Below are 27,992 nucleotides of genomic sequence, written 5' to 3'. Positions count from 1 at the left end.
AACAAGTGCTCTGCCTCGTTCAATCCGGTGCGTGACGTTGTCATCAGACAACAACAGACAAATCTGCATTCAAAAATCTGCCGATTTAATTAATCATTGAATGCATTTGAAATAATTCACACTGTGATAAATCACTAGCATGTTTTCCATGGTCCCAGGGTGTGCTTTTCATTTCGGTATTATCATAATCCAGAAAGAGGCGCTGATTTGAAAAACACACCATTCTGCTGTTTGTGAAGGTGAGATGGAGCTATTCGTGAATAGGATCCAAATTAAGTGGAAAGGTATTTTCCTATTCGTTAACACCAATCAAACGAGTTGAGCTGCCATAGAGGTGGGATATGCATTCAGTGACTCCATTTTTTTAATAGAAGAGGGCATCCACACTGTACTGTACTGTAATGTCATGTCTAAACCATGTCTTGGAATATTTAGTTCTCTAAGATCGTGTTTTATTAGTGGGATGTCCTTGAAGAAGCAAACCAAAGACTGTTGTCCACAAGTTCTCCTCCTCTTGAAATCCTTAGAGCTCACAGAACTGTCTTTTTGGGATATCTTTTTCATTCCTCTTTTTCATTCCTCCTGAGGATGTCCTCGATAACAGCAGCTCCAGGTAACTGGGACGTTTCCACCTTCTGTGAACATGATCCCTTTAGAAATGCACACCAGCAGGAAGGACCTTTTCTTTGCTGCTCCATTGGGTATCCGAGAGTTTCTGTAGCTGAAGGATGACCCTTTGACCTGAATTCTTGGTATTGCCCGGCATTTCGGAGAGATGGAGATGAAGGTGTGAGGGTTTTGCAACTACAAATGCCTGCTTGTCTTTGCTCTTTCCACTAAAACAAGATTCAGGCGGTGTGTCGGGGAACGTATGGAGCTTCTTTCATGTAGCCTGTAGACTCTGGACTAAGGATTCTGGATTCAGTCAGTCTTGCTATCATAACCGTGGCCATGGAAATCTTTTACTTTCAGATGGTTTTCCTCTAGCACAGTCAGCACCTCTCCTGTTGTAGGCCTTACATTACACAGCTGGATGAAGCTGCTCCCTTATGGCCAGCCAAAGCTTTAACAGTTCTGTTTGAAAGGAGAGATACCTGTTTTTGTGTGAGGCTTGCTGTTCCTTGATTGCATCAAGAATAATCATAAGGACACTATCAGACTGTCTAAGCAGCTCAAGGAAGTTCCTTGTTTGAAAATGGAGAGGCTCCTATCACGACCTCTGGTGTCTCTCTGTGTTTGTCAGATTGCAGGTCGTGGTCGCTGCCTTTCTTTTAGAGGCTGAATATGCTGAGCACATGTGGCTGATTTTATGTGCGGCCCATTTCCACTGATGCTTTTCACCACTCGGAACAGAAAGCAGCTGAAGTAGCACACAGCGTCCTTCTCTTTTTTTAATTAGAAAATGTAATTTTTGTGTGTGGTGTTTTGACTTTGGACATGTTGGAATTTGGAAACTGAAGCAAAAAAAGTCAAATTCTGCAAACATTAGATTAAAAATTGAACTTAATTAAAAGTAAAATAATAATAATCAATCGAACTGTTGATCTGCGTCTAAAATCCACATAATCAGTATATTAAGTATAATTCTTGTTAATATATTAATATTAAATTTAATACAATTACGTATAAATTATATAAAAAATTAAATAAAGAAAGTCCGATTTTTTTTATGAGTAATAAATTTCATAAAGCAAAAAAAGTATCAAGTTGCATTGTGGGAAATGTAGGTTCTTGACCAGTCTTTCTTTTTAAAAAAAATGTTGTTTGTCATGTTGTTTCCGCATCTTTTATGGAAGTGAAATACTGAATCACTGAGTACCCTTTTATGCTCTCTCACACTGAATTCCTTTTTTTGCGACCCTTGTTTAAAAATAGTTGAAATGGTACACACAGTGTAGTACAGTAGTGCTGTAACACACATACATCCAGTGACTAGAAGAAGGAATGCCTGTGCAATCTAATCCCTGCAGTAGAGCCTTGCTTTATGTAATGTATCCTCTACAGTTTTTACCTCTTCAGCAGGCTGTGATTTCAGTCCAGTTCATCTGTTAGTTTGTTAGTTATTAGAATATATCAAAATGAAAGAGTTTGGTGTAGAGTCAGGAACTTTAAAACAGATTTCTTTGCTATTTGCTATTGTTTTCTTTGAATTTGTATTTTATAACTAACCACCATATTTCAATGCAGAACATGTCAAAACATTTCCTACTTTTGAATTAACACGTTTAAATGATTTGTCGAAGGTACACTGTTGCTAAAATAGGAAAATATTAGAAACATATATATATATATATATATATATATATACTGTAAGTGTATCCCAATCAATGAAATACCAGCACAGCTCCTCAATCTTTTAAAACACTTACAAAGTAAAGGTCAATAGTTCTTTAATAACTATTGTACATCTCAATTGTGCCTGTTTGACTGGTTGAAGGATGTTTCGTATGAGTCCAGAGAGCCGCATGTGTTGCTTCATCACTGCTGCTTTGTCTTTGTGCAGGGAGGCAGCTGAGCCCAGGCCAGGAACTCTGCTCTGACAGCGATCAACCAGTGAGTCCAGTAGTAATGTCCTACTGGTCTATTGGCCTTCCCCAGGATTCCTCAGGAGACACTCACACCAACATGGAGCAACAAATCGGTGAGTAATCTCTCTGCATCTCATCCATGCCTCTCTAAACTCTGTCACTACAAAGCCTTGTTCTCTTGCTGTGGTCTCAGAGGCACCAGGCAGGTTCAAACTGAAATGTATCGACGTGCGGAGCTACTGCGGCTTAAATTTAGCAAAAACAGAACTGAAACAGCCCTTAACTGTTGCTTTCCACCCATGTGTACCAAGGAACAGGGAAGCTGTTGTGATCTGCTCCATTGAGTTCCTGTCTACGTCAGAAGTGATTAGATTTCTTGTTGCTTGCTTGTAGCCACCTTGTGCCTGCATTTAAAACACACATCAGTGTGTATGTACAGCAGCGTTTGAGAAAGTGAGAGACTTTTCTTCCAAAACAGTTTTACAAACAACAGCTGCTTGTCGGCCCGATGCTCCTGCTGGGTGCCAAATCAGCTCATCATCTTATACAAAATGTCCTTTTTAATGTCTCTTTAGCATAAATATGCATCTCTCAGACTCTGAGTAAAGACCGGCCTGTCTGTCTCCTGTTCCATCTTACACTAAATGTGTGTGCTCTGTGTAGATGAGACTCCCTTTATGATATCATAACGGGATCTGTTGATCATGTGAATCACGTTGATCTCCTGAGTCTGCTTTGCTGTCCTCAAGTGGATTTTGGAGAACGTAGGAGGAAAACCTCCACATACATACAAGTATGAGCCTGAACAAGAGCAGACTGTAGGACCTTTAATAGTCATGGCGACTGGTCAGTGATGGTCCTGTGGTGTGCTTGGTTGTGCTTGGCTGTCTGTTCTTTGCAGTTTGCTCAGAATTTAACCTTTAGATTTTAGTCATGTAATGGTTCCTTCCCAAGCTTTGTTTTTACTCCATACATGCTCCAAAACATCAGTAGCTTAGTTTGAGCTATCAGGTGAGTTGATGTAGGTACAATGTTAGAATGGGCTTAAGGTTAAGGTAAAGTCCCTTAGGCACATAGTGGCATATCCATAAGAAAATCACTTCAAGTTGGTTTGGATTTGTAAGTACTCCTCCAATTTGACTTTTTTAGTAGAATGTAGGTTCTAGAAAGCAATTAGTTTGAGGGATAGTTGCATTTAGACTTATGTGCATTTATGTGATTACTAATTGGCAAGCACAACTACTTTTTGGAGCTTTCATCTGCAGCTGACATTTACATCTGCTTCTTCTTTTATGGAATGGAACCGGTTCAGGTGTCTGCATGTGAACCAACTATGGACCCTCAAGCCGGTTTTGGTCCGGTGTTCACACCCAGCTGATGTCGTTTGTTCCTGGCGTTCATTCAGTCTCTTGTCCAATCTCCTTGCTGTTTTACTGACGTACTGACGTTCCCCACAGCCGTCATGTGTGATGTCATGTCACACACCGCTCCATTCTTCCTCTCGGGGGGAAGTAGAGTTTAATTCCCACCTGTCGTTATAATTAAACAGACTTATGGTCATACAACAGTTATTTTCCCTTCCCAAGTGCTTGTGTGTATTTGTGACGCTCTGTGCTGCTGCTGTTCAAGAGCTAAATACACACTTAGAGTGGGCAGGCACCACCCATGGGTGATACATATTGTCTCTAAGAGGGACAGCCCTGCTATATGAATTATGTGTTGAAATCGCATAGAAAAACTGTTGGCTGGAGTCCCCAACTGAATGCATTCAATGTGTCAGAACTTTATATAAGCCTATTGTTCTAAATATTATTAGTACTATTATTATTTTTTTATTTAAACATGTAGTCTCATTGAGATTTGGATCTTGTACACAATAATAAACATGTATAGGTTAAACATACTCAACTACAAGTGTGATTGTGAGTATAACCTTTTAGAATGTTAAAGTGAAGTGGGAGAATGCAGTTTCATATATACTTACACCCACTTTTCCAAGTTCAGTGTGAACAGGAGGTACAGCTAATGTTTAACTGTTCTTACAGTAACCTGACATAGTAGGTGTGACGTTTAAGTGCAACCTGACAGCAGAGGTAACCAGTTTTTGCAGTCCAGCCTTATAAACAAACGACATACAATGCAGCTCCCTCCTGTTTGTTAAAGAAGATCCCAGTTTCGACCTTCTGCTTGCTTGATAGGTGTTCCACATGGGTCTTAAAAGTGAGTCACAAATCTTTTCAATTTCAGGACCCTGAAGAGTTTGGATAAGTGGGCTGGATACTCTTCGGTGACCTAGAGAACAGCATAGATTTAGATTCGCCAGGATTTAAAACAAGCTTATGTTTGATGAGAGAGATCTGAGATGTCTCAAAATCAGACTGTAGATTGGCAATGGCCTGATTAAGAGAGGAGCTACTAGTATATAATTTGTATGGGAAGTACAATAATATATGTTCAATCTGTCATCTTTTACATTTTATAGTAGAATTCTACTACAGGAGGCCCCTTTTTATATGGCTTTATTATGTGGTGAAGCCCATACTGAAGCTGGAGGTCTGCAGTCCCAGTAGAATTACTTCTAGAGGGTTGTATCTCTACTGAGGCCTATTGTTGGGTATTTGTGTGTTTTGAGGAATTAGTCCTGCGGTTAGGTAGTTGTTCAGGGGGTTTCAATGCATCAAACAGTCCAACATCCTCCTTGAGGACGGAGGGACTTTGAGCAGTTGCCAAAATGTCGTAGTTATGAATATATTCTTGTATGTAATATATATTTTTAATGTCAAGGGAATCAGAGAAAAGTCATCAATGTGACTAACCAGCAGGTCAACACAATGCAGCTAACATACAGGTGAGAGAGATTTGCTGGTGAATAAGGAATTAGAGCTGGGATATCTTCTATGCACTGTAACCTCCCAAACAACTACCTAAGCCCAGTACTAATTCCTCATAGAAAAACACACAACAACAGGCCTCAGCAGAGATCGAACATTCTGCTGGGACTGCAGACCTCCAGCTTCAGTATGGAGTTCACCACATAATAAACAGAGTTGTACCAACGCTGTAATGTAATTGCAGCTGTGGACTGTAGCAGCATCAGCTGCTTTTAACAACACTTTTCATTTTTGGGGGTGGGGGTGTGACGAGGGAGGGTGTTGTTAGGACAGTTGCTATGCGGCGATGTGAAAGGGCCTTTATCCAAAAATGGCCAGAATTCAATCCAGCTTTTGGCCTTGTGAAGCAGACATGACTGCTGGTGATGTTAATCTGGTGAGATGGGAGTCAGAGTGTAGTCTGTCTTTCATTTTAGTGTCATACTGTTGAGGACAAAACTGTGGAGGTAACCCTCCATTCACTTCTTTATCATTGGCGTCGTGAGACAGACGATTTCCAGTTCAGCACAGATCACTGTGTGCTCTGAGCCACTCATCCAGGAAGATAGCCTGGACGGGCTTTCTTGAAGTGACATGTGAATTAAATTTACCAGACACCACCCAAGGCAGACGGAGATAATTATCTCCGCTGTTGAGGGGATTAGCAAATAGGTCACCGGCAGATTGTATTGTTAATTAGCCCGTCTAGGATTTTCCTGATTTCTATTCTTAATCTTTTTATTCTTAATTTGGCCTCAACTTTTAGTTTTAGTTTACCTTTGTTGTCATGGTATAAAACCTTTTATTCCTAATGTCCGTCCTGAATTCTTCTGAAGCTTACGTAAAGATTCCTTTCTTCATTTTGGTTCTTGAGTTACATTTTTCAGGGGGGTTTGTCTTTAGTGTGTACCAGCAGAGGTGTAGAATTAAAGTGTAGAATAGTTTGTGGTGAGTGCTCACTTCTTATGACTCATGTAATTGAGCCCGGCGAGGCAGTCGGTTTGAGTGTAGACGTGTTTGTGGGGGTGAAGGAGGAAACATTTTCCTCTGCATTTGGGCTATTTTTAGTTACAGCTGCATGTAAATCAATCTAGTGGAGTAGATTGTTTTTAATGACAATATAACAAAAATAGAAATGCTTACTTACTTAAAACATGTAGTTTCATGATGGTTAGGGTTAGGGTTAGGGTCTTTCTCTGTTTGCAGCTTCTCAAATGATTTCTCTGTTTTACATCATAATAAATTGATGATCTTTGGGCTTTTGACCCAAAGATAATCAAGACATTTGATGATGTCATAAATTGTGATGGGACTTTTTCGCCATTAAACAAATGTTCAGTCTAGTTAGGTTTCCACCAGACAGTGCGATTACAGTAGGTCATAGCAGAGACGGTGTAAAAGGAGACAGGAAGCTCAGAGAGTGGCGTAGCTCTTAAACAAAGGAGCACCATTCCCCACTCCCTCTCCCCGCTACTCCCTCCTCCTGTTTCATTACCGCTCCCACCCTGCCTCCCCATCCTCCCTCTCTCCTCAGCCTGTCATAGAGTTAGCGAGGGGGCGATAAGGGGAACGCAGCCAGGATGGCTGAGGATGCTGGGTAGAAGCCACACAGCAGCTAAAGGGCAGCCATGAAAAGAAAGCAATCAGCTTTAGATGTGATGGAGGCAGAAGGAAGAGGAGGATTCGCTGCTGCGCTATGAGCAGGTTAGTAGGAGAGACGAGCAGAGGGGCAGAGCTAAACGCAGACCGGAGCCTTGTTTATATGCTGCACATGTAGGACTGGCTGAGCCTTAAAGCTGCTCTGCGCTGAGCTTTGACTCTCCTAGCAGTTTACTGACATCAGATCTGGATCATCTCTGACTCTGATGTCACACTGAATATATTTCACCTGCTTCAGATGCTTTTCAGCACCTTCAAGAATAAGGAATTTGTCCACTGACCTGGCTAGGGGTACACTACCACTGCTGGGAATTGAAGAAGAATTTTACTCCTGCGCCACTTGTGTAGTGAAAGGGTTTTACTCTGTGTAACAATGGTATTTATAGGAGTAGGAATGGATTGCTTTTTCAGTATAAATTAGAGTGCACCATCTGGCCACCGTAACTGTTATGGCTGTATCTGAACAACTTTTGTTGTCATTTGTCATGTTGGCGACGTTTGATCCCTTTAACATCACTGCGAATGGACAATGGTCATTCAGAGACATTTGTGTCACTTTTTCTCTTTAAACGTTTGCTGTCAGACCCACATCCTGACAGGAGTTGGATCAGCCAATCAGGTTTACACGCTGCATTGTTGAGACTTGGGAGTTGTATACGTCAGCTCTTCTGAGAGCCTGTGGTTGTGATGAAGACCGGGGGTGGATGGGCTGGAGGACGGCTGATCGATATTGAGACTGAAATGACAGCAGCAGAGAAAGCAATAGTTTTGAACTTTGGCAGCAACGACGTGATTGGCTCACAAAGGTCGTGGCACGATCTGAGTGGTTTAACTGAAAGAGTGGACGCTCTCAGTCAGCTGATTGAGTTGAAGGCAGGAACAGACAGAGAGAGGGAGAGTAAATAATACATAGTATAGCATGAAGACAGTCAGTCATCCTGATTATATATGAATTATTTTAGATGGTTAGTTTTTTCATATTTGTTTAAAACAACCATGCAGCAACCAAATCAAAGGATTTGACAAAAAAGAAAAGACAAACGGTGTCTGTGCGTGTCACAAGCCTGTAACAAGATCATCCAGTCATTTAATTTGGACCGTATAAAATGGTTGGACGGCCGACCTTCCTGTCTACCTGCGTACCTGCATACCTGCATACCTGCGGAAGCCCTGCCTGTGAACTCGCTGTGCATGAGCGGAGGCTTCCACTAGGCAAGGCAGACTCACTGTTAAAGCTAGCGAGCTAGCGAGGCCAAATTTGAGCTGCTGTTAACCAGCACGAAGCCCACACCCGCTGAGCCAAAGAACGAGAGAGGGCCACGACTGTGCGCCGTGACAGACTGTTATTTAGTGGAGCTAATCTGTTAGTATAAAGCACACCCTCTGAGCTGAGTGAGCAGTAACTATAAGCTTAAGATAACATTAGGTTTGTGACGGCTGTTTTGCTTGGGTTTCTATGATTATGGCATTCAACAGAGTTGTTTTTTGTTCGACTGAAAAGCTGAGAGAAGCTAAGCTAAGCGGTTGTGTACAGAACAAATGAGATAGTGATGCACGGCTATCCTAGATGCATCAGACAGCGCTCTTTGAATGGAGGGGGTGGGATATTTTCAGTTTGGTACTTTCAAAATCTAGCTATTCTTGCTACATTGTCCAAGGGTGGAGACCCTACCTCTTAACATGTGTCAAGTTGTTCAGTCCTGGTAATTTGGTGACAGGTCGTTTTTGTGGTAACAGCAAATGCTCCTTCAACAGCTACTCTGTCAGAAATACCGGTGGACCTGTTTCCAGTGCAGCCAAACAAACCCAGGTTGTTTTTGATAAAGAAGTAAATCAATAATCAGCTTTTTTCCATTTAGAGCAACCATGATCTGATTTCATGCCACACATGGCGTTAGTAGGAAAAGGAGTTGGTTAACCTTCTGAGGAGTCTCATCCTACTCTTCTTTCTCTGGCTGCTCTGGCTTGTTCCATTACTCTTCTACAAAAATTAAAAAAGTTCTGCTGATGAAAAATCGCTAAAATGATTGTTGACAGTTGCCTCCAGCAGTAGCCATGGTTTAGAGAGTTAATTACACAGTGAGGGACTGTAAATCTGGCACATGCTATCGGCCTGAATATGGAAACTAGCTAAATCTCAACAATCTCTTTCCAGAATCACTGACTCCACCTTTAACTGCAGCGTTTCAAAAGAGGAAGGCTGTGGTATGGTTATCTGTGAGTCATTACAAGTACTGGGTCATCAGGCACAAATATGAAGCTGTTGAAAATGATAAAGAGCATTTGGTATCTGTGAGAACATGAAATATATATAAACCTTATGTATACAGGTACGGCTGAATTTTGTGTTGCTTGATATTAGAGTATCGGTATAATCAGTAGAACGGCACCATTGATTTGCAATGCGATCATTGTCTATTGGTTATGTGTATGGTTTAGTGTGACAGCTAATTGGCTTGTAAATTATGCTGCCACTTTTGCCTGTTTGAATACTATCGACAGCCTTCCTGAAACCAGTTCCTTCTTGTGGTCCAGCACTGACGGAGGGTAAGTGAAACAGTTGTTGAATGTTTGGTGTTGAGAGGATCAAGATGGAAATTCCCCTGAAAGCTTCACACTGACACTGATCAGCAATACTCGTATATGATATGTGATGGTAGTTTTGTATAATAGTATAAATACTGATCACTCCCTCGAGTCTCACAGGATGTTTTTTCTGAATCACCATGTAGGGAATTGTGGACGGTTAAAAGTTTCCATTGAAGCCACTGAATGAAATTCTATTAGGTGCTTTAGCAGCTTCTTAAGCTCCTTAAGGCTCCATAATCCTTGAGGCAGCATTCATTGCTGTTTTTCTTTAAAGATTATTTTTGTGGAGTATTTGCCTTTGCTCAATAGATGACAGAAGAGACGGTCGGGAAGCAAAGGATGCGAGTGAGGGGGAACTGCATGTAACAGAGGTCCCGAACCAAAATCGTACCGGTGACACTGTAAAGTACGCACCATGCTGATGGGGGTGCCTCCAGTGCGATTTTACACATCATCCCACACCACATTCAAATGTGTTTTGCCATCATTACATGAATAAAAGGTAGACTTTTCCCCAGTGATGGACAGGTAGGAGCTATCAACTGAGATTGACACCATCTTGGTATTACCTGTTCCGTGTCTAGTTAGTTATCTTATCTGGATATTGACATCTGATCACAGAGCTTTTGCATCTCCGACTGCTGTTATCTTAGTTCTGCCTGCACTATGATCAGATCTCAATGTGCAAAGTTGGTAGGAGAAGTCCGTGTGTTCTGTGGTCATCTGAAGTGAAAGGAAGCCATGTGGGATACTTTTGAGGAACCGCTACGTTGTGCAGGGTGAGGGCCATTTGACAGATGGAGACAACTGAAACATTTTTCAGTAACCTTGCTAACTAGGCTTATGTTAATGTGGCTCAGGCTGCTTGAGATAGCAGGAAGAGGTGCAGTCAGCTTTCAACTTGTTGGGAGAATTTTCCAGTTAAACTGGACAGATATATGATGGCCTATCACTGCTGTGCGCACAACTCCTGCAGCCATGCATATGTATTATTTTTGTGAGCACTTTCACAGCACATGGCCTCATGTGACCTTACATTAAAATGATTCCGTCGATTTCCACCCAAATTGTTAATATCCAGAGAGAAAAAAGTTGGGGTTGGAAAAGTTGGTGCATACCTATCAGACATATTTGTCTTCCACTGGAAGTTTCACATATGTGTGCCGTCTATGACATAATTCTGTGCTCCATTTCATTCATATGATCAGACACTGCCCGGGTCCTGCTCATTTGTCTCAGAAACAAAGCCTCCTGCTCTTTTCTCAGCCCCTCTGTAATCACATTCACTGCTGATCACAGTGATGTTTACTCTCCACTTTTGTTTGTTCTGGTAGCAGAAATCAGGATTGCATGTTTTCCTGGATCTCTAAACCAGATGGACCAATAAAAGGAGAAATTGAGCACTGGAGTAGATGCTGACAGCCTCATCCCTTCTCAGTGTCCTCTTTTAGCTTTCCCACATAGGTCGTATAAGGCTGTGTGATAGAGGAGTATTGATGTGGATGGGAGGCACATGTAGGTCTAATGGTTTCATTCCCTCGGGCTTTCTCATATAGCCTCAGCAGCCCAGTCGGACTCTTTCTGTCTTAATTATTCATTGAAAACCCACTGGGTCGCAGGGTGCAGGCCCATGCAGCTCAGACACAGCTGCAACAGGAAATGGATGAAATGAATAACTGCCCTGAAAAACATGAGCAGTTCTTACTCATTCTGATAGTTAAATCCAAATCCACCACTATTTTTAGGGCAGGTTTCATTACAGTTTGTGCTTCAGCTGCTTGTGTTACGGGCAGAGGTTTTAGCTGTTTTACCAAGGGATGTATGAACAGTATGTAATGTGTTGTCCCTGAAAAGGAAAACATGCTGGTAACCACCAATTACCAACTTCCAGTTCCAAATTCCCAGCCTTATTCTGAGCAACACCTTTGCAGGTGAAAATAAAGATGTATTTGCTGTAGTCTGTTTTCAGTATTACCCAAGGATACACACAGAGGTGTCAGAGTTGTAAATGTAGTGCAAACTTTACTCGGCAATCGAGGGATCAGCCTTTTCTCCAGGGTGAAAAAGAAACCCAGTACAGTGCAGGCACATGCTTCAGTAGGCTGACATCCTTACATTTAGCTTGTTTTAACACCTGCAGTCTGTAGATGATGATAATCAATCAAATCCTTTACACCGGCTCACAGGGCATGTAGCACACGACAACTTTTAAAGTCACCACCAAAGTGTCCTAGGGCGAAACTGCCAGCAAGTCAGAGTGGGACCCACACACACCAACAACAGCGGCAGACTATCATTTCCACTCAAACACAGACCCACACAGAGTTTCACCAGAACCACAGAAACTACCAACATGAGAGAGAGGAAGGCAGATGTGTTACACCACAGGACATCAAGGCCTGTGTCTGATTAACGGGAAAGACAGCTGTTTTCTCACTTTGAAAATAGAGAAAATAAATCAACATTCCATGTTGCAGATCCTGTCGTGGTTCCTAACTAGCTAAGTGTTAAAGCTTGCTATCTATCTAGCTACTTTGATATGTACTATAATCTACAGCGTCTCCATTGACTTACGTGAGGCACACTATCATAGACTTTTATGAGGACGGAGACACTGCAATGTTGTCGGTGTCTCCTACTTTAGGAGTGTGTGAAATCGTTTAATCTCCCCCTCCCTCCTCCCCTTTAATTTGCACCCTGGTTGTAAATGAAGAAATGAGCAGGCCCTGGCTGTCATATAGTGCAAATGCATTGAAAAAAACTTTTCATCAATTTTTTAAAACAAATATAAAAGGTGCTGCCAAAAGCCTCTGTATGCTCCCATTCTTCTTTTTAACTCCGATTTGAACACTGTTTTCCCTCTGTGTCTGTCCTCTGTGCTGTCAGGCCCTGAGAAGGAAATGGGAGCCAAGGCGTCGTTGGTAGAGGGTCCGGGGCCCGGCGCTGCACTGGTTCCTTCGCCCACTCTGGAGAACATCCAGGCAGCGTATGAAGACGGAGATGAGGAGGCTGCCAGGGAGCTGATCCAACAAGCCTGTTGCGTGGAGTGCAGCGCAGGGAGACCCCGCATTGACGGGGTGAGTACACCCATAATATATGTGGCACATTCCCGGCTGCACCACTGGTTGGGATGTGGACATTGTGTTATGTGGGATGGGAACTAGGGTCACAGTGATGTGCTGGTAAGTCTTTGCTTGTGTTATATGGACAAATCTCCATTTTGATCATATACTGCACATATTAGGTTTGGTACAGTACATCTCTGATAGACTGGAAACAGTTAAACTGAGTGTCTGATAATTAAAATATTAAATTGCATTAATATTTAGCATTGTGTATTCAAAAAATGTAGTTTTGTGAACTATATGGTTCAGACTGGGACCTGCACTCACTTGGCAGCATGTTTTTAGACCAGAGATCAAAGGAGCTTTCACAGCGAGTCTGACATGAAATTATAGTCTGCTATTTTTAGTAATTCCCAAATTGGGGACACGGATCCCCAGAATGGGTCGCATGTATAGGAAAAGCAGAAAAAACATGATATACAATTTGCCCACAGCCAGTCCGCCAAAAAGAAGGAGATAATTTGAGCCTGGTAGTCAACTCCTCGTCCCTTTGAGCCCCTCGATCAGACTGTAGTCATACTGGGTAGCTTCCATGTGTGAATGTGTGGAGCAGTGCACTCCTGGACTCCTTCTGAACTCTCTCTTACTGGAACTTCCCTCGATAAAGAAGGTGTGATTCTTTTATGCCTTTTTTTTTTCAAAAAGATTTACAACTGAAAAAAGTATTTTCTACACGGGGCCACAAACTCAATCAGGATGGAAGGATATAGGATAGAAGTTTCTCCACAATCTTCAACCTCCTCAGCTGCAAAAAAAAAAGATGAATAACAAATGATGCTAATAAAGAGCAGGCTGTGCTAAGCAGATACAAACATTGTTAGCCATCTACCGGTTATGTCAGAGAGGTCAGTTGCCCGAGCAGAGCATAAAGCATATTAAAACAGCAGTGTGTTCAGCCTGCTGCTATCTGGCAAGAGTTGCAGAAATACCCACTGTCGCACCAGCAGACTACAGACTGTAAGACTCATCCTCAGCACTGTTCTTTTTCCTTATGTAGCAGTTGTGACTCCAACTTGCATTTCTTGTGCAAACCTGTGTTGTAGAATGACAAATAAATGAACCTTGCTCCCTGTTCTTTGTGCACTATGTTTCTATATCTTCTTCAGACAAACAAATCCACAAAAGTCAGAGAAAAACCTTATTAGTGTGGCTTTGGGTTAAAACATTTAGCAGTCTAAAGTCATTTTTAACTAAACCAATATCCAAGAGGGGTTTGGGATTAGAGCTAAGTAATAATTAGAGTTTAAGATAAGTTCATATCACAACTGAATGTTGGCTTCGAACTCTTTAAATGTACATCATGTCTTTCCGCTTTTTTGGTATGTTATGGTGACTTCAGTCTGTACTGAAGACTCAGCAAATTTTCTAAATAACGTGTGGACAGGGGATTCTCCGGTCTCTCTGAAGTGTCTTTCTTTTTTCTTTGCTCTTATCCTGTGTCATAGTTACATTATTCAGTGTTCCCTGCAGTGGTGCAGTGCTCTGTGTTGTGGTGTTAAGAGGAGCGAGTGGGTGTGCTTGTTTTTATTTTGTGAATGTATCCTCAGGCGTCAGCAGAGATTTGGCCTACTTCTGCCTGTGCCAGTGCAGCTGATTGGGCTGGTTGCACGCTGCTATCCTCCAGGAGAGCACGAGATCTAAAGATGAACCAGAATCAGAAATACAAGATGCATGCAGAGGGGAGATGAGGATTTCTGCATACATCTACGAATCCATTGATATTATCGTTACCGTCATTTCCACCAAAAACTCTGTTAAACCAACTAATGATTGGTGTCAGTTGTGATAAGCATAAATGATTTAAGTCATTTGTCAACTTAAAATACCAAGCATGTGGTTACAGGTGCTAAGTGTGAGTATTGCTGTTTTTATTCACACCAGCTGTGTGGCTTGAGTCTGTTGGACAATGCTAAATGGATGGACTGTACTAGTATAGTGCCACATAAAGCACTTGAACACCAGACAGTCACATTCACCCATTCACACATCATTCATGCAGGAGGTATCTAATTTGAGTGGAGGATACTATTCATTGACACATATTCACACTCCGAAACTGTGCTTCTTAATCAATGGCATGCCAAGCAGCCTCAGCTCTGCTCTGGGCTGATAATCTAATGTTACCATGCCAACATGACAAACTAAGATGGTGAACATGGTAAACATTATACCTGGGAAACTTCAACATGCTAATATTGCCATTTTGAGTCAGTTTTAGCATGCTGACGTTACCATTATGTGCTACTGTGCTACCTCACAGAGCTGCTTGCATGTCTATAGACTCTTAGTCTTGTTCTGTTTTGTGTGATGAATAAATGAATGTTTGTGTGCACAGCACATGTTGAGAAATGTTTTCTTTATCATCCGTCTCACGTGTTTCTGATTTAACAGATGCGCAGCTATTTAAATCAATCTAGCTGTCACCACAGGCTCACCTTTCACTTGCACTATACGCATCTAACCACAAACTGAGGCATATTTTTACGCTTCCGATTATTATGCTGCTGATGTGCTGCATTCACAACGCATTCTAAGTTGTGCTTGTGATCTCTGCTTTTTCTCATCTATAGATGTTCTTTTGTTTTTATAAATGCTTAACATAATTACTGCTAAGCTATAATTATGAGTTACAGCACAGACCTGCACACACACTTTTACTAGTAAGTGAAAGTAGTCACACTTTTTACCAGTAAGACTCACATTTTAATGCCTTTGTTCATTATCTGGAATCTAAAATCATTACATTTCTACACAGTCAAAGAAATAAAGTGTCTTGGTCATATTACAGCTATAAAATCCTATTACACCATGTCACCAAGCATCTCTCCTGATGGGCTGCTGACAGCTCCATCACACTGGATGATAATAAAGGAGGTCATACAAGCATCTGGTTCAAAAGTAATTCAGCTGACATCACTTAACATTCTGCACTGTGGCTGAAATGAGTCGCCCTGCTCTACATCACTCTGACCTCCACCCTTTTTTATTCCCACTACACATAGTTTTGTAGTTAGGTGATAGAGACTTGGTTTCTTTATAGCCTGCCATGCTCTTATCAGTCCTGTGTATTTGTGTACAATCATGGAGATAAAAAAAAAAAAGTGCAGTAATTCACCTGACTTTGAATTGTCATATAGTTAGACATGGTCGAAGTTTAGTGGAAAAGGATATGAATGAATGGTGCGAATGCAATGTTTGTGTTTTAACGTGGCGGTAGTGTAAATTGGGCTGGAGTTTGATTTCAGTTTCTTCTTCTCCATCTTAAGTTCTTAAGCACCAGTGAGTGTTGAAATCAGAGTTGCCCAGTTTTATCCAGAATGATGAGAATGTTCATAATGAGTGTGGTTCTGTTTGGTTGATATTGTAGATGGACTCTTGTGTGAATGTACATAGACCCAGAACTCAGCTATTCTCTTTCCACCCAGGACTGCGGCAGTGTCAAATGTCAGTACATTTGTTCTTCATCCTTTCTGAGCCTGGATTTTTATTCAATTCCAAATATAAATGCAGATTCTATATCCTATTTGAAGATTGAATTGTTAAATAACTGTTCCCCCTGAATCACCCATATTGGGTAATGTCTTAATAGTCCGGCATATCTGTCTCATCATGGACCAAACTGACATTGTCAAAGGAAGAAGCATGAAACTTAAACTCTGTTCAACCAGAAAAACCAGTCAACCATGATCAGTGTGCTGCTCTAGCCAACAAGACAAAAACTACATTACGCTTCATTTATGTTTGAGACTGTGTTGTGTTCTCCTCTGTTCAAGTCTGATGCTCTTTTCATAGAGGCTCTACAGTGTTCCCAACAGAACTGCTTTGGTCATTTGTGTCTTCACATTAAATCCACTTGACCTAAGCTCAGCCTTGGAGATTCTTCCTTCTCTTGTCCTCTCATTTTGGGGGTCCCGTCAGGTTCTATATTGGGTCCCTTCTTATTCACTACTCTAGACATGACATTGATTTTCATTGCTACTTGGATGATGAAATGTTTGAAAAGAGGCCGACCTTTCTGATTTTTGACGTCTTTTGATGCTCAGGTGACCAAAGTGGTGCTGTCCAGCTGAGACAGCTAACCAAGATCAGGTCATTCCTTCCCCCTGCAGACTTAGATAAGGGCATCCATGCTTTTATCTCTTCCAGACTTGTTGCAACTCACTTTACTCTGGTATCAGCAGGTGAAACATCCAGATTCTGCAGGTGATACAGAACACCGCTGCCAGGCTTTTAACATGTACCCAGAGAAGCAAAGTTACACCAATCTTTGCAGCCATTTTAAAATTCATTTTAAGATTTCAGAGCTTTTGTTATTAAAGCCTTGAATGGTCTTGCTCCTGCCTATATCTGTGATCTGTTGACTTTCTTTGAGCCTGATCACTGCTACAGATCCTCTAGTGGGACCCTACTATATGGAATCAGATTTGTTTCAAAAGTTTCAAGCAAAACTTATTAAAAGTCAATCAAAATAAATGGATTTGAGAGAGAAAAAAATGAACTCAAGCAAAAAATTATAACCTTCAAAATAAAAAATGTCTCTTGAAAACAAATAATTCTGTCTTTTATTTTCTTCAAGGATGTAGTTTTGCTCTCGCCCTCTCTCTCTCTTTTGGTTACGCTTCTGGCTTTTTCGTTTGCACTGCCAGATTCTTTGTTTGAGTTTTGACACAAACCTATTGCGTGGGCGGGCTCTTTCAAGGGCGCGTTCCTATTGGCTGTTGAGTTTTTGAGCGACACGGCTGTGACCCGGAGGTTGTTCCCCTGTTTGCTTGAATTGACTCCTGGGGATCTAGAAAGTTTTTTGAACTTTTTCTAATCACCAAGCGGGAGAAAGAATCTTTCATTCGCCATGCAAGGCATGCATGAAGAGGAAGCATAGGGGGGCATACAAGCAACTGCTTCAAGGAAACAGTGGAACAACCTCCGGGTCACAGCCGTGTCGCTCAAAAATTCAACAGCCAATAGGAACCCGCCCTTGAAAGAGCCCACCCACTCGATAGGTTTGTGTCAAAACTCAAACAAAGAATCTGGCAGCGCAAATGAAAAAGCCAGAAGCGTAACCAAAAGAGAGAGAGAGGGCGAGAGCAAAACTACATTCTTGAACAAAATAAAAGACAGTTATTTGTTTTCAAGAGACATTTTTTGTTTTGAAGGTTATAATTTTTTGCTTGAGTTCATTTTTTTCTCTCTCAAATCCATTTACTTTGATTGACTTTTAATAAGTTTTGCTTGAAACTTTTGAAACAAATCTGATTCCATACTACTAATGGGTCCAAAAACTCAAGCTGTCACTCAGTCACTAAAGGTTCCCGGGCCTTTTCTGTCTGGGGCCCCTCAGCCGTGGAACTCCCTGCCTAAAGATGTCAGGCAGGCAGACATAGTATTGTGTTCAAACCTCTGTCTTAACTTTTTATATTACTTTATCTTCTTTATATCTCAAGTTTTGTTTCTTATGTACTTTTATTATCTGTTTCTTTTGCAAAGCATTTTGCAACTTTATTCTTGAAAAATGCTATATAAATATATATAATAATATATATATAAAGTTTGTCATTATTCCTGCTAGTCATCAGTAATGAATTTTGTCCTTGCGTGTGTGTGTGTGTGTGTGTGTGTGTCACTACAGGTACGTCTGCTGTGTGTGGCCACTCGGCACGATGATCTGCAGAGTGTGTGTTACCTCCTAAAAGAAGCCCGAATCACTGTGCCCCAGGAGCCATCCAACACCAACCCAGCCATCCTGGCAGCATATTACGGCCACACCAGCTTGGTCAAAGAGCTGCTGGATTCTATACCTGGTAGGAGGAAAAGGAACGGCTCAGCATTCAAAATATACGGAACAGGGCTGGCAAAGGCCATTTGATGTAATGCAGCTGCGACACGATACATAGGATGCAGTTTGTTTATGACATGTTTATGGTGTTATAGTTACTGCTGTGAAAGTTAATGCTTAAAGGACTTTTAAAGTGAAATAAGTATAATATCCCCTTTGGCTCTGGAGGAGCTGTGTCAAGTCTATATGAAATATTATATACCAAGATTATGCCATAGTCTGAATGAATACTTGAGTCTGATTGGCTACAGGTGTCCATCCTGTGAAACTGTTCACTGTTCTAAATGAATGTGCTGGCTGCATTAAATGAGTAACCATATCAAGAGGGAAGCAGCCAAAACCTCTGTGTACAATTTATTCCAACTAGTTAACAAGTTAACTTATTTCCGACTGTGACTGTTATCCCTCACTAATTCATCCTCTAAACACCACGGGATGGTAACTGTAACCCACAAACTGCAGGAAGTACACTGCCCCTCTGACCGTCTTTGAACAGACCACACATGGTGATCATCTCTCATGGGAGCGAGCCCCATTTTACGTGTGATCTGGGGCTTCAAAAACTGTTGATGAGTGGAAAATCAGGGCTACAGTCCTGCAGTATGAATTCATATCTCCTGTGGTATCTAAGGTTCGTCCTATAGGTTCGTCCGCTGTATGTCACATGAACCATCAATTCCTGATAATGGACACCTTGTCGAGCATTATCCCTTACTTATTTCATAGTGATGTCATACTTAGCCTGGATTTGGAGACTATGAATTATTAGAACAAAAAGCTGGAGGAGTGGAGTGGGTAAGATATGGGCATTTACTGGGCACAGGGGGCCCAATATAAAAATACCTAAAGCAAACTACATTATGGGTGTGCAGTGCTAAATAACAGGAGTAACCATTTAACAGAGAACATTCTGTTGTTTTAAAGATTTGTTTTTCATTGGTTTTGTCAATCTGCTCTCTGGTGTTTAACCCTTTATGACCTACCATCAGTCCGCCAGAGCATTTTTTGTTTTTACATTTACTGTACTGTACTATAGTCCCATTTTTTGGAGTATTTTAACTTACTATACATCAATACAACCCTTACATCCTAAATTTTAATAATATGTATAGATTCATGCCTATACTAGGGGGGCGGGAGTGGAATTACCGTAATGACACCATATTGGCTGTAAAGCCCAATGTCTCATCTTTCAGAAACTGTTGTTATTTTTCCGATGGCACAAATTGTGAGCGAATTACGGTAATCCAAAGAGCGCTTGCACACTCGGCCCACTGGCAGGCCCATAGGTCTTAATGAGTTAAAGGCTACCATAGTACAGTATACCCTGATAATAATGCCTTGGTCTTAATTACTTATCAACCTGAGAGAGCCAACATGATCGGCATGTCTTATTCATATTCATTCATAAGTTAAATAGATATTTACCACTGAACTGAAAGTAGAATTTAAGCACATTTAAACAAAGATAAATCAGCTGTTTTGATAGTATACAGACTGAGTCTATGTACAACTGTACCTATTAAAACCTCAGAGAAATAATTTATGTTTTTTTGATGATGTGTTTTTTAATATAATCAGGTAGTTTAAATTTAGTAGTAGATACTGAGAAAAAAAAAAGCCCAATATCATGTTTGACCTTCTCATCAGCACTGAAAAAAACATCATAGAGAGAAGAATCTGTCTGACAGAAAACCATGGAGGGTCAACTCAGAGTCTGAACTAACTAGAATAACCTGTGCAGTGCAGTCTGTGCGGCTGTTAATGATGACTGGTGTTGGGTCTCCGTCTCCCTCTTAGCTATAACTCTGAGAAGAGACTTGCTGAACTGGATGCTGGCCACATCTTGCCAGCAAAGTCACCTGGACGTGGTCCGGCTGCTGGTCCACGGCTACGATGTCGATGCCAAGGACTGTGCCATCCACAGCGATGAGTTCGCTGTCATCACTGGACTGCCACTGTACGCTGCTGCACGAGCAGGTAGGGAGACGCACACGGACAAACTCCAAACGTTATCTGTGCTCAGAAGGCAGCACATTTTGTATTTGCTTCTTCACTGACACAAAATCCTCAAATCCATTTCTACATGGTTGTCAGAAAATAGAGAGAAACACTTAGGTGTTTAATCGCTTCTGCGTGGCTGCTTCCCTGAAGCTAATGTGGCTGTTTGCTTCCCTCACTCGCATCTCTTCCTCATGTCTTACAATAGCTGCCTGTGGTTCCTTAGCATAAGTATGTATGTTTATCCTACAACAATTATGTGATCAGTATACCTCAGTATTAGCTGAGACTGACATCCAACTAAAATAATTCCATGTAACAATATATTCCATTCCATATAAACAAACATGTTTCCAGGTAATTCTTTTAAAAAGAACCAACGTGGCCTCAGTTTAGCTTTAGCTTTTTTTTTCTTTCAAAATTCCCTTATATATTAGGTTTGAGTGTTCAGACAGTCTGAGTATGTGTATGTGGACACATTCTACTGCAGGGTGCATAGTCTTATGGCATGCATCGCTGTGGTGGTTTAATCGCTCAGGCAGAGCGTCTCAGAGCCACAGGTTCGGGCTCTATGAGCTCCGGTGCCTGCAAAGTACAGTCAGCAATTTCCTGCTCCAGTAAAAACAATCTCAGAATCCACAGGCTATCATCTGATGGCAACTTTTGCCCCTGGGGGCAAGGGCCAGTGATTCTGTGATTTCCGATGTATCAGATGCAGTCTAATGATACCTGAAGGGTTCTGAGATCGCATTTAGGGCCACTGCATTCCACCTCTTTCCATGCTCTCCATGCAGACTGTTGCTCAAATGTGATTGGTCAATACCACTTGGACGAAAAACTACAAATGGAAATGCTTCTGATCCCAAAATCTGACAGAAACACTGCAGCCATACAAGAAGTGGGAGGTTTTAGACTGGCCAAGTCAACCTCCACACTTCAACCCTATAGAGCATGCATTTTACCTGCTAAAGAGCAGACTGAAGGGAGAAACCCCCCAAAACAAACCACAACTGAAAGAGGCTGCAATGAAAGCCTGGAAAAGCATCACAAAAGCAGAATGCAAAAGTTTGGTGATGTCAATGGGTCACAGACTTGATGCAGTTATTTCAAGCAAAGGATTTGCAACTAAATATTAAGTCTTTTCACTTTAATCTATTTTAAGTCTATCTGTTCCAATACTTTTGCTCACCTAAAAATTTGGTGTTCCGTTACAAATAATGCTATCTTCTAAGTTGTGTATCAGATCCAGATGTAAATACCTGGAAATAAAAGCTGAAATGTTGATCTCTTGTCTCATATTCATCTTTTGATGTCAAACCCAAATGTTTTCAGTCTACAGCAAAAATAAAGGAACTGGCCTCACTGTTCCAATACTTTTGGAGGGGAGTGTACATCCCATGAGACCACTAGTTGCTGGATATCCTGGGGCACTTTGGAGAATTCCATTCTGCTTGGCAGAAGTCTGGAACTCCACAGATGTGAATGAGGTTGTGCTGTCTGTCACAATTTGTTCAGGCAGACCATAAGAATCAAACAGTTTCCTTGTAGTGGTAGCTTGAGACGTGACTTGTGATATACTCACTTTGTATATGAATCAACAACAATCCTGTGAAGGTGTTGCAGATATTTCCCTTTCCAAGCATACCATAATGAGCAGCCATCAGGAGAAACCACTGGTAAATCTTTCATCAGACTTTCTATGATACACTGGAATACGGAGGGTGCAGAGCTCGTTCCAAAGGGAAGTCTGTTATACACAAAAAGTCCCATGTGGTTGTTGATGGTGGTGTAGTTATTGGAGTCACCATCCAGCAACAACTGCTGCATGTAAGCTGTAGCTTAGAGACTCCATCAAGGGTTGCTATCAGTTCCACTGAACTAGAAAAGGGGTACATCTCTGTTTCTAACTACCTGATTTACTGAAACAGTACTGCTGTCAGGTACTGCACACTGTAAACGCAGAGGTTGGTGGAGTGAGCAGTGTGTTTTTGTGTTACAGGTAATGAGGAGATAGCTAACTTCCTGCTACAAAACGGAGCAGGATTCTCCTCGTACACCCTGATGGACCATCCAGCCTTCAGCAAACACCTCCTGAGACTCAAACTACAAGAAACCTCCAACACAGAGGGACAGGAGGTCTGTGTTCTGGAGGCAAAGGGGGGGAGCACCGTCGTTAATCAGGATTTATATTAACACAGTTTCTCCTTCCTTTTTAACTTTTGAAGAAATCATGTGTCACTACTGTGCTCATTTCTGTTCTATCTCAATATTATTAAAACCATTATAAGCCATAATGAGGACGAGTGTGCATGCAAACATACAATAATACAAGTTTGTGTTTCTGTATTCTAAAACAATCACAATATAGTGGTAAGATGCACCGTTCATTGTTTATGGATTAGAAATCTGTCTGTGGTTATAAGTAAATTAAATTGAAAACCAAATTTGTGTGTGTGTGTGTGTGTGTGTGTGTGTGTGTGTAGGTTGTCAGTGTGTGTTGGAGTGGACTGCAGCTACCCTGGTTGGAGCTGGACTGGTTCATGGATGTCTCGTCACGTATCACCCATCTGGATCTGTCATCCAACAGCCTGGCTGCCCTTCCCTCTGTGGTGCCCTGGGGTCTCATCCACCTGCAGACTCTGGATCTTTCTAACAACCTGCTGAAGGAGCTGCCAGCTGCTCTCAACTCAGAGGACGTCATCTGCTCCAGGTACGCGTGGCAGGAGGTTGATGCAGCAGAGACAAATATATTCTCACAACACAAGGATGGCAGCTTGTCCTCCGTCGTGGACATGATGGATGTCCTCCAGTTAATTACATTTGTTGTGTAATGTAAATGTATCAGTGCCACAGTGGTTGTTGGTCCTACTAGAGGCTGCATTTATTCCAGTGAAACAAAGTCATCTGATTTCTCATATATAGGAATAGGTGTGACATAACTGCTATTATCCTCAGTTTAAATTGAGACTTTAAAGGAACACTCCAGTATTTTTCAATTAGCATGTTTTCTGTCATCAGTCTGATGTGAACCAAGATCAAATTCAGCTGTGTGTCCATTACAGTGATAGTTCTGAGAAACGTTTCCTGTTAGTCCAGGTGAGCACAATGACAATGGGTTGGTTTCGTCTGCTTGAGTATGTCCATTATATGTTTCTGTAGAATTTATTCTATACAGTGGATAGAAAGTGAATATATACCACCCCTGCAACATTTTATTATAGTACATTTCATCCGTTAAAGTGGGACTTATGTAGTATACAGACCATATGTATGCAGTGGAATCAGTTTAATTAGAAAAAAGATTTAATGAACAACACTGAAATATGTAAACACCTCCCTGATCCAGGATTGGACAGAAGCACCTTTTCCAGCAGCCAGAGCTACTCGTCTTTTTTTTTGGCTGACACACCTGGATTAGAAGATCTGGTGGTATTGTTTTGGTGACGGAAGGTGCTGTAACCTTTCTAACGTTCCATACAAACAGCCCTTTTTCAGGAGCAGCTTTTCTCTTGCCACCCTCCCACACAGGCCAGATGTGTGCGATCTATTTGATACTGTTCTGTGACACACGTGCTGCCCTCTGTTGGCCATAAAACCCTTTTCAAGGTTGCCTGTCAGACCAAATGCCTGCCAGTCATCTAGTTTATCATCTCATATAGAAGAACCTGTCAGCTGCCACCCTCTCAGCCTCCCTTTTTCCTGTGCGTCAGTTTACAGCAGGTGAATCTCTCTCAGAACCAGCTCACCAGTTTGCCACTTGGACTTCTCCATCTGACCCGCATCCAGAGACTTTCTGCAGCCAAGAACCAGCTCACACTCCTGTTTGACATCCCCGCCAGTATGTTCCAACTCAGCTTATATATAAGCATTGCATGTATGTAGGAAGAGAATTTGAATATAGATTTAAAAAATATGTGAACTGAATTTTAGTCAGTTGCACGTCAAGGTCTTTGGCTCAAGGACGACACAGAGAACGGCAAACTCCAACTTTAGTATCATAGTGTAACTGCTGCTCTCGGCAAACGTCCCCTCAAATCCAACTGGAGGGATGGATTTACTCTTAAATCAGCTATCACTTATTAGTAACGTGCCTGAAACAGTTTTTTTCTTTTTTTTTTTTTTTGTCTTTATTTCATTGTTTTTCTTTTTGTAACCAAACTCCACCAATTAAGTTACTCTGTTGTTTAAGATTTTATGTCCCTACACGTCCTGCTGGTTCTAGAAAACATCAGTTCCTTTTGCTCTTTTTGCAGTAATGACCGGCTCGATGTACATTATCCCGTATATCTCATTATATGGAGGTTGCTAAATATTTAACATTAAATTTACCATTTAAAGACAGATTCAGAATTATTAGGGCTAGAAGGCCTTTTTTTGTCATTAATTTGTCACATGCGCAGGTCTGATTTCTTCTGTGTTCTTAAATTCCATCCTGTCAGCTACTAACTGGATCGGTCTTCGTAAGCTAAAGGAGCTGGATGTGTCCGATAACCGTCTGAGCAGTCTGCCCACGGCGGTCATGCACTGTTTGAAATCCCTGAGCTCCCTCAACGTGTGCAGGAACAGTCTGAGCACCTTCCCGGACCCTTGGGCCTGTCCGCTGGTAAGAAACCAGATACCACCACTTCCTGTTTGCTTTGTCTGCTGACAAAGGATTTTTCTTTTAATTAGAATATAACATTCCAGTTGCTCTTGTCCATGTTGGATATTCTGGGTATTTCTATGTGGAGTTCATTTGATGATATATTTGTCACAGTAAGCCAGTCAGTGTCACATCATGGTGTTAAAGCTATCTGAGAGTCATTGCTAACATGCCAGACAATGAATGCTATTTTTGAATAAGTCTTTTATTATTGTTATTCGACGGGTGCAAAGCCTTGGTTGTTGGTTGTGCAGAATAACTAGAGGAGGGCTACATGGACTATCACTGCATTATCATAATTTAGATTTATATAAGTTATATTTAGAGAAATATTTAAAATATCGTACAGCAACAATTTACATTTGTCACATTGAGGCTCATAGTTTTTTGTAGTTTCACTGAAACTAACTATAATTTAAAAGTAATGTTTCCACATAATAACACAAATGGAAATTCTTCTTTCTCCTCCCCTGCAGAAGCAATGCAAAGCTTCCTCCAATGTGATCGAGAGTCTTCCAAACACCATCTCCATCTTCTGGAGGACTCAGCTGCAGGAGGTGGACTTCTCTGACAACAGCCTGAAGGAGCTGCCCTCATATATCTTTGAACTGGAGGTGGGAACCATCATCTCCATCTGTTATTGTAGAGACGGAGTGTCATTAATAGTTAAAAGTCTCTGGATGAAACAAAAATAAATTCATATAAGAAACAAAGTAGGCAGGCACCTGTGTGATCTCTTGCAGTGCCTCCAGATGGCACTGCTGCTATGTAGTTAGCTCCATGTTTGGGTCACTGACTCATTCTCAGCTTCGAAGCACCAGGGGATAGTTAGATGCAAAACTATTTGGCTGGCTTCACCAACGCTAGTGATAGAAAGGGGTTTTGGGATTGAATTGTGCAGCTCTTCCATAGAAACGCAAACCAAATAAGGATTTTTCACAGCTTTGGAATGTACCAACACGAGCAGAGAGATGCAAAAATCAAATAAACAGAGAACAACAATTGTCTCATGTCTTAATGTTCTCGTATTTACATTTTTTTTTCTTTAATATGAATGAGATGATTGAGCTGCAGATAGCCGGCCTTTCTCCACTGGAGCTCAATCTACAAAAATAAGATGCGTTGACCACCAATCTGTTGACCAAATTGGTGTGATTTACATCATGACTACTTTTTTTCCATGTTTTTATTGTCATTGTCATTATACAGTTAACCATTTGTTTGGAAATGTGTCCAACATATATCCAGCAATATTATGCAAGTCGACGTCCAAGAAAACCCGCTCATGATAAAACATGACAATATAATGGAGTGTGTCATCCATCTCACACCTCCTTGTCTTAAGTCATGGAGTCATGGAATTTTTTTTTCATCCAGCTTCATGTCAAACCATCGCTCATTACTTTATTTTACAGTACGACTCCACGCTGATGACACTGTGTTGACAGTATTAGTAATATTTACAATTGTTCGGCATATTTACAATTTGCCGTCAGTCTTCTGCTGATTTCTAACAGCACGACTTGAAGCTCTGTGCTGTGAGGTTCCTCTACTCTATCATTCAAAGTCTTTCTTTTTTAAGAATCTCCTTCTGGAAGCTGCTGCTGCGTCAAGCATTAAAATTTCTGTATCATACTTTATATATGTTTTATTTTTGTTTGGCTTCAAAGCCGCCAGAAACTTCTCTTAGATTTGAGACAATACTTCTTTTGAAGCTTATGTTCTTGTTAGGAAAGCAGACTAATGATACATTGGTCTGCTTTTTAAAGTGCCAACCGTCTGTGTATTCCTTGAAAGGAATGTGTGGTTCACAGTATCTCACCCCTCCTCCCACTCATCTTCCCATCAGGCTCTGGTCTCGCTGAGATTGTGTGGGAATCACATTGCAACACTCCCAGCCACCAGCAAGTGGAAGTGCTCTCAGCTCAGAACCCTCGACCTCTCCAGGAACCAGCTGGGCAAGTAGGTCCACGCAGATACACACTGCCGGAGTCAGCTGTTACTGTTCAACGCACATATGAGTGAAGAAACATTATGCAGCTTTAATGCACATCACAGTTCAGTCAGTCAGCTTTAAAGAAAGACTGTGATACAGTTTATTTAGGTAAAAACTGATCTAGTCTAGTGTGGGGTTTGATAATTTATAGAATCTGAATCTGTGTAAATGAATTCCATTCATTTTGAATTCCTTCTGAAATGTAATACGGTTGAGCTTTTGACATTTGCCAGTAAATAATATATATGAATATATACATGAATATGAATAAAATATAGAGATAATTAGCCACAACTCAAAGGTTAGATCTGTCATCAACTTTTTTGGGATTAGAAGGTAAAAACATTGATTTTAAGCTGTAGCCTAATTAAACTTGTAGCTACAACCTTCAAATCAGCAGCATAATACATGAAATGTTGATTAAAACTGTATGTGTGCACATTGAAAACCAAGCTCACATTGCTCGCCTTATGTTTCACAAACACCTTGATCCAAATACTAGAGGTCCTTATTCAGAAATACTCCGCTGAAAATATCATTTTGATATGTATAACGGCTAAACTGGAGCTTCTGAACACTGTCTTATTTAACTTCCCATAACACAAAGTGCACTCCCACTTGTGAAGTGATGTTACATGTTATGAGCGGAGGTTCCTTTTCTGACAATCTTTGGCTGAATACAGACGCCAGCTGCAGAGAGCACATGAGGTCCAACACAACAGCCAAAGGCTTCACTGTGGTTGTTGGGA

At 41.2% G+C, this 27,992-nt stretch overlaps 1 protein-coding gene across 1 annotated transcript in view; it reads left to right on the top strand.

The window, feature by feature from the left end:
- The first annotated feature begins 2,529 nt into the window (after positions 1 to 2,529).
- The window catches only part of lrrk1 (leucine-rich repeat kinase 1), a 66,244-nt gene continuing 40,781 nt past the window's right edge, over positions 2,530 to 27,992 (top strand). Inside the window, exons 1-10 of the mRNA XM_070848703.1 lie at positions 2,530 to 2,641; positions 12,533 to 12,723; positions 18,398 to 18,569; positions 20,405 to 20,584; positions 22,605 to 22,741; positions 23,089 to 23,315; positions 24,316 to 24,443; positions 25,045 to 25,208; positions 25,724 to 25,861; positions 27,097 to 27,209. Coding sequence (XP_070704804.1) covers positions 2,569 to 2,641; positions 12,533 to 12,723; positions 18,398 to 18,569; positions 20,405 to 20,584; positions 22,605 to 22,741; positions 23,089 to 23,315; positions 24,316 to 24,443; positions 25,045 to 25,208; positions 25,724 to 25,861; positions 27,097 to 27,209 — 1,523 coding nt within the window. The 5' untranslated portion in view covers positions 2,530 to 2,568. The remainder of the gene's footprint in view (positions 2,642 to 12,532; positions 12,724 to 18,397; positions 18,570 to 20,404; positions 20,585 to 22,604; positions 22,742 to 23,088; positions 23,316 to 24,315; positions 24,444 to 25,044; positions 25,209 to 25,723; positions 25,862 to 27,096; positions 27,210 to 27,992) is intronic.

Source organism: Pempheris klunzingeri, chromosome 1 (genome assembly GCF_042242105.1).
Source record: "Pempheris klunzingeri isolate RE-2024b chromosome 1, fPemKlu1.hap1, whole genome shotgun sequence".
Lineage (NCBI taxonomy): Eukaryota > Metazoa > Chordata > Actinopteri > Acropomatiformes > Pempheridae > Pempheris > Pempheris klunzingeri.
This window is presented reverse-complemented; position numbering and strand designations above follow the sequence as displayed.